This window comes from Rhinolophus sinicus, linkage group LG06 (assembly GCF_036562045.2).
Source record: "Rhinolophus sinicus isolate RSC01 linkage group LG06, ASM3656204v1, whole genome shotgun sequence".
NCBI lineage: Eukaryota > Metazoa > Chordata > Mammalia > Chiroptera > Rhinolophidae > Rhinolophus > Rhinolophus sinicus.
In genome coordinates, this window is record NC_133756.1 from 88,193,239 (window position 1) to 88,200,667 (window position 7,429).

At 33.3% G+C, this 7,429-nt stretch overlaps 1 protein-coding gene across 1 annotated transcript; it reads left to right on the plus strand.

The window, feature by feature from the left end:
• On the plus strand, nt 1-4,074 carry BTG4 (BTG anti-proliferation factor 4). The gene is made up of 4 exons (XM_019715260.2): nt 1-190; nt 663-800; nt 1,649-1,847; nt 3,823-4,074. Exons 1-4 carry the CDS (start codon nt 18-20, stop codon nt 4,003-4,005), a joined length of 693 nt encoding a protein of 230 aa, XP_019570819.2. The 5' UTR covers nt 1-17; the 3' UTR covers nt 4,006-4,074.
• Nucleotides 4,075-7,429: the final 3,355 nt, after the last annotated feature.

Here is a 7,429-nt window from a genome sequence, read left to right on the forward strand (position 1 = left end):
TAGATTTTTCTTGAATCATGAGAGATGAAATTGCAACAACAGTTTGCTTTGTCACAAGATTGGTGAAAAAACATGGTAAATTGAGTAAACAGCAAATAGACAACTTTGCAGAAAAGCTGATGACTATCTTGTTTGAAACATACAGACGTCACTGGCACTTTGATTGCCCTTCTAAAGGGCAAGCCTTCAGGTGAGAGCTAGTATGTAGTATGGCAAAGGGAAGTAACAACCAAGTAATGCCATCAGCAATGATTGTGTTGGCAATCTATAAGTAATGAAAGTTTTATGGGCTTACATTTATTTGGTTGAAGGTGGGCTTGAAAGAAAGAGATGCAGTAGGTGACAGTGTGGTTGAAATTAAAGAAAAAAACCCTTATGTGAGGTGGATTAAACAATTTTTAACTTGTATTTACCATGAAAGATATGCAATGAACATTCGGTGAACTAATTGTGTGACTTAGTGATGCAACCCACATTCTGAGTTGCTGTGAGAAAAGTTGAGGATGTTTTACTCTTGTAAAATTGTGGAGGGTGGGCAAGGGATCAGCAGAAGGTAGGGGTGAGGTGGGAGCTGTGTATATTGGAGCAGTATGCCTCCAACATGATTCTTTTGCTAAAGCATCAGTTACCATGTTTTTGTTTCCCTTTCTTTGTTTTTAAAGGTGTATCAGGATAAACCATAATCAGAATAAAGATCCCATTCTACAAAGGGCTTGTGCTGAAAGTAATGTGGATTTTTCCCACCTGGGACTTCCAGAGGAGATGACCATATGGGTAGATCCCTTTGAGGTTTGCTGTAGGTGAGTATTCTCATTGGAGTTAAGAGTTTGTGTGCTCTGTGACACCTGAAAACCTTAGGTTATTTAGTCAGCTCTGTACAACTTTGTGAAACATGATGCTCTAAAGCCTTGGATTAGCATTGAGGGCACTGGGTGATTAAGATTTTAGATAAAACTTTATTAGACAAAAAACTTCCAGTAGAAGTGGATGGAGTGGGAAGCACAAAGACTTTGCATAATATTTTAAATTTGATTTTAATGCCTGCACCCTATTGCCAAGAGTAAATTATAATGTCTAAGTATTATAGGCAGAATCAAAGGGCAAGAGGAGTTATCTACCACAGGGCAACTGAGTCCATTACCTGAATCAAAAGAAACTAATCTTACCAAATCGGCAGTGTAGATGCCTGACCACTGCGCTGTACACCTGACGCTGAAGTTCAATAACACTAAATGTCAACTATAATTTAATACATACATCGTCACAGGATGTGGAGTACAGCATGGGAAATAGAGTCAATGGAATTGTAACAGCTATATATGATGTCAGAGGGGTAGTAGATTGGGAGAGGGGTGTAAATGTCTATTATGTTGTTTTGTACACCTGAAACTAATTAAAAACAAACAAACTAGTCTTTGTTTTTACCTGAGCAATTAACCAAGATAGCTCTTACAGAATACCTGCACTAATTATGACAGTGTAGTAGTTGAAGGTGATAATGTCTCTCAATTTTCTTTGCTGTCAAGTCATTTCAATTTGTTTTTAAAAATAACTTTTTGTAAGTTATTGAGTTATCGCCACAAAATATTAGAGAGAAAACTGAGAAGTTGAATCCCTATTGAATACTTTATTTTCCTTTCCTATTTAGGTATGGTGAGAAAAATCGTCCATTTACAGTTGCTTCTTTCAAAGGCAGGTGGGAAGAATGGGAACTCTCCCAACAAATCAGTTATGCTGTTAATAGAGCCACACTGGACTACTCCTCTGGCACTTCCTCCGATGAAGAAATTTGTAACAAAGAACCTCAGATTATTCCTAAAGTTAGCAATCCAAAGAGTATTTATCAGGTAAAGTGTGTTCCAGTTCTTCTCTATACTTTTGTTTTCTATTCTAATTATTTTCTATTCTAATTCTGAAAAGAATATGCTCACTATAAAAGCAAAGAAACAAACAATTGGAAAACATGGAAACAGCAAAACTGTAAAGATTAAAATCACAATATTAATATTCTGACAAAATGATTTTTCTGTTTTTTTCTTCTATATGTAGTTCCTTTACTTGGCTGGGTGCTCAGGATCAATCTCATCTTTTGCAGGCCTATTTTTCCATATAGTATTTGAACAGGTTTTCTTTCATTTAAATTTCTTCAGAATTAAATATTAAAATCAGTGGGCTTTTTTGACAATAGAAAATAGCATACCTCTCACAGGAAATTTGGAATATTAAGAAATGGTCAAAAGTCTGCAATCCCATTAACAGAGCAGTTTTGCTAAAAAACAAAAATAAAACAACAACACAAACCATAGAAAGATATGCCTAGCTATATTTTGGAAATAGGTTTCATGAAACAATACTTGTCCTTGCTAGGTACAATGCCCCTGACACTTTGTATTAAATTAAATTGACTTCAACCACCTAAATTGATTTCATGACTCACTAATGGCGGCAACTCATGGTTTGAAAAACACTGATCTAGAGAGAACCTCTGTTGACATTTTGTACGTATATATTAGGTTGGTGCAAAAGTAATTGCAATTTAAAAGGTTAAAAAAATTGCAAAGAACACAATTACTTTTGTACCAACCTAATATTTGTTTATATGTTTTCTTAAATTAATACCTATGTATTAACATGTTAAAGCAATTTTATTTAACATTTTGATATTCATTTACTTTCCTAGTAATTTACTTAGTTAATCGACTATTGGCAGATATCTAGATTGTTTCCACGTTGTTGTGATATAAAAAAGCTGATAACTTGTACAGAGATGTCTGAATTTTAAATTATTTCTGGAGACTTGATTCTCAGACATGGAATTACTGGGTCATGGGTATGGACATTTTACTCGTTCTCAATATATGGCCAAAGTACCTCCTAGAAAGTTGTATTTATTTGTAGTGTAACAAGCTTTGTGTGATAATCTTTACCATTTTTCCTAAAATTGGGTATTCTCACTTAAAAATAGTTTGATAACAATACTATCTATTGCAGATATTATTAATTAAATTGAACATTAAAAAAATCTCTATGTCCCGAAATGTTTTAGGTATTTACTGTCTTATGACTTTTGTCTTCTTTACCCACTTATCATTTGAGGTCTGAATGTATTATAGGAATATTTTTTTATATTCCTATAGGAATACTTTAGGAATATTTTAACTCCTTGTCATATTACTGGCACATATTTCTTCTCTAGCTTGTTTAGTTTTCTAAACCATAAATATGTATATATGTGTGTGTGTGTGAGTGTGTGTGTAGTTTATATATAGTTCTATATGTGTTACAAGTTTAAAATTAGGTAGTGAAGTATTTGCCCTTAATTCTATTTTTATGCTTAGAAAGCACATCTTCCATCTAGAGCTCAGATCCATAGTCAGCTATATTCTTCTAGAGCAATATCCTTTCAAAATATGGTCTGCAAAACATCTATATTGTTTTGAACGTTTCAGATGTTTAAAATGAATATTTCTAGACCTCAGTCCCAGAGATCATGGTTAGGCAGTTTTGGGTTGGGTCAGTGAGGTGGAGTGAGGTAGGGAAGAACTCAAGAATATATAGAAATTTGCATAAATGTGTTTTTAAAAATTTTAGTTGGATTAAAAAATTGATTTTATTAAAAGGTATGAAGTGACTTACTTTATACCCCACCCCCAATACTAGTTAATTTTCCAAAGATGATTATCCACTTTTATTTCTATTCATTTGTACTTCTTATGCTTTTGAAAAGTTTAACTTCTGAGTTACGGGCTTTATTTAATCCTTAGAGCTAGTTTATTAGTTTACAAAAGATCTTCATACACCTTCCCCCCCTTTTTTTTCCAGGTTGAAAACTTGAAACAACCCTTTCAATCTTGGTTCCAAATCCCCTGCAAAAAGAAAATGGTGGATGGCCATATGGGCCTCCTAGCAAATGCTTATCTTGCGTTGCATAAGAATCCTAAGGGTCAGAGGCCTGCTGCTGTACACCGGGTGGACAGGTACCACTGGGTCAACACAAATCGATAATGCAGCGGCTGGGCACTTGGTGGGAAAGAGCTCAGAGGAGCCACTTTATTTTCTCTAAAACAAAACTAGTCTAAGGTTGAGAGGCCCAGAAAAAATAACCACATTAGGGACTAGGGTGCATGGTGGTGAATCCTCTCACACAGATCATGACTATGTTCTTAGCTGTACTTTTAATTCTTATTTAATTTTATATGAAGTTTTATGTAATACTAATGAGTGTACCCAATAAGGTGATAGAATGAAGATATTGACCTGTGATAAGATTCAATGAATTATGAAAAGTAATAGTTTAAATAAATGTGCTGTGTTTTTAATATAGTCCTACTTCAGTTTATTGCAAGAAAATTTTACAAGTTTATGTTTCTTCATTAGCCATTAAAAAAAAGTAAATCTTCATTTAGGAGTGAGTGAGCCACATAATATAGTATTCTCATTCTACTTATTACCTATGTACCGTCACTGTTTTATTTCGTAAGGGCAGTGACAGCTTGTTTGAAAATGACTCTTTAAGATACAAAATTCCCTTTTTAAAAAATTAGTTTACTTCTAAACCTCTTCATAGCCTTAATAATTATGACTTAAAATTTTATAAGTGATACATGCTCATCATGAAGAATTCAAGCTAAGCAGAAAAACAGCACCAAGCAAGTAAAAATTGATCCCATCCAGCCAGAAATTGCCATTAACATTAAATGGTGACCATCTTTCCAGTCATCCTCTTATATATACAGATGTAAGAAACTATATACAGATAATTTAATAAGAAAACCATACTACAGGAGCTCCTGGAAGAATGTTATTTTACTTGGAAGAAACCTAAAGTGAAACTGAAAGAAGTGTTGAAATATTCATAAGCTTTTCTATCACAAAGTATTTTATTTCCTAAAAGACTTCTTTATGCTTATTTTTTTCTAAAGGAAAACACCAGGAGGCTGGAACAATCTTTAAAACTTAAAAAAATTATTTTTTTTAATAAAGTATTGATTATTTGTTGCTAGGTAAGCTGTAGAAATTAGCACTCTTAATTTTTTCTTTGTCCCTTATTTCCTGTCATTTTAAAAAACTGAGTTGTAATCGACATACATTTTATTAGTTTCAGGTGTATAACATAATTAGGATATTTGCATAGATTGTGAAATGATCACCACAATAAGTCTAGTTATTATCCATCACCATACAGTTTCAATGTTTCTTTTCTTGTGATGAGAACTTTTAAGATTCATTTTCTTGGCAACTTTCAAATATGTAACATTTTTAATGTCAAGGTTTAACGTTTATGTTCTGTCTTAAAACAATTATTCCTACAGTTGTTTTTTTTCTTAGTTCTATATTTAAACTGATTCAGTGCTCAACAATAAACTTTTTGTGTATGTGAAATCTATTTTGATTCATCTTTCGTTAGCTGGATTTTATTGTTAAGCAGCTTTTTCATAAATGGCTCATAGGTGTTATATTCTGGGAGTTTATTTGTGCCTGAGATGGTCTCTGTCCTTTAATACTTGTGAAAGACAACTTGGCTGAGTACTAAAATCTTAGGTCATACTTTCTTTCCCTTATAACTTTGTAGACATCACACTAATCTTTTATTATTATTATTATTATTTTAATTAAAGTTTATTGGGGTGACAATTGTTAGTAAAGTTACATAGATTTCATGTGTACAATTCTGTAATACATCATCTACATATCACATTGTGTGTTTACCACCCAGAATCAGTCCTCTTTCCATCACCATATATTAGACCCCCTTTACCCTCATCTACCACCCCCTCCCCCCTTACCCTCTGGCAACCACTAACAACTAAAGAGACAAACACATGAAGAAACAAAAACTCGTAGACGTCACACTAATCTTATGTTTCTGGCATTATACGTTGCTGTGGAGACGTCCGAGACCACCTTGATTTCCCCAACTCCCTGCCATGTGAACAAACATGTACACTTACATTTTTAGGTGACTTCCTTTGACTGTCAGTCTGAAAAACTGTCTATACAGACATGCCTCATTTTACTGAGCTTCACTTTATCATGCTTAACAGGTGTTGCCGTTTTTTTTTTTTTTTTTTTTTTAACAAATGGAAGGCAAGACCCTCCACCAGCCAAAAGATCATGACTTCCTTTGTTGAGATACTCGCTTTATCATTATCATGGTCTGGAGCCAAAACTGCACTATCTCTAAGGTATGCCTATACTTGGAGCCTATGTCTTAGTCAATCATCCTGTATCAATTTTTCCTGAAACATTGTGCCACTTTCTGACCTGCAGATTTAATTTTTCTAGAGCAAACTTCTGCAGTATTATCTTTGAATACTTTCTTTGTCCATTCATTTTAGGAATACCAACTCTTTTTATTCTGGATCATTTTTTGTCTGTTATAACTATAATTTATCCCATTGCCTTAATATCGTTCATCTTTTTTTAAAAACTGTAATTGTCTTAAGCCTTCATTCCACCAGTTTGGTTCTCAGTCCTGTCTAGCGTTTCTTGCTTCTGCCTTATTTATTTCATAATGGTGTTATTTTGGATTTCAATTAGTGATTTTTTTCTGTAGGTGTTATTCACATGTACAATTTATTGGACTGAAAAGTGAAAGAACTGTATAAAATAGTTATTATATGTAAAATGTAACAAAATACTTAGTTGTAACAGAACTATGGATTTCTAAGAACCTTTGCACAGAGGATTTTATTAACAAAGTGTCTCTTGAAGTTTGTGGGGTTGGTTTTAAAAAACCTTATTCCAGCCAACAGAGATGATAAATCTGTGGTAAATATTTACCACTCCTCTACCCCATGCCAATGATGGACATTGCTAATCAATCTCAATATTCTTAATTGGGTGCAGAGATTGCCTCAAAATTCTATGCAACACAGTACTAGAGATAGCCATTAAAATGAATTGTTCTAAGTTGGTACTCAGGAAGAAATCAATTTCATCACTGTTGTAGGATTTGGCCCAAAGCTTTAGAGCCCTGTATAATTCTTTAGAAATTGTTATTTGGCCCTGAAGCAAATGTATAGGAGAAAATATAATGAACCATATATATATTTTTGCTGTGGTTAAAAGTAGTCAATACAGTTGAAAAGTCCCAAATAAATGAATATTAGTATCTATTAGTATATCAGTATAATAACCAAATTAGATCTTCCTAAGCTGCATTTTGAGATTTTCTATGAGTATGTACTATTTTTTTTCTTTTTTAAACATTAAACTTTTGAGAGAATTGTAGATTCACATGCAGTTAATAAATAAAGAGATCCTGCATACTTTTTACCCAGTTTCCACCAATGGTGACATTTTGTGAAACTCTACCATAGTAATATTGACATTGATTCAGTCAAGACAAAGAACATTTCCATTACCCACAAACATCCCTTTTATCAGGTGGGATCAAACAATATGGTGAATGTTTTTTAAAAAAATC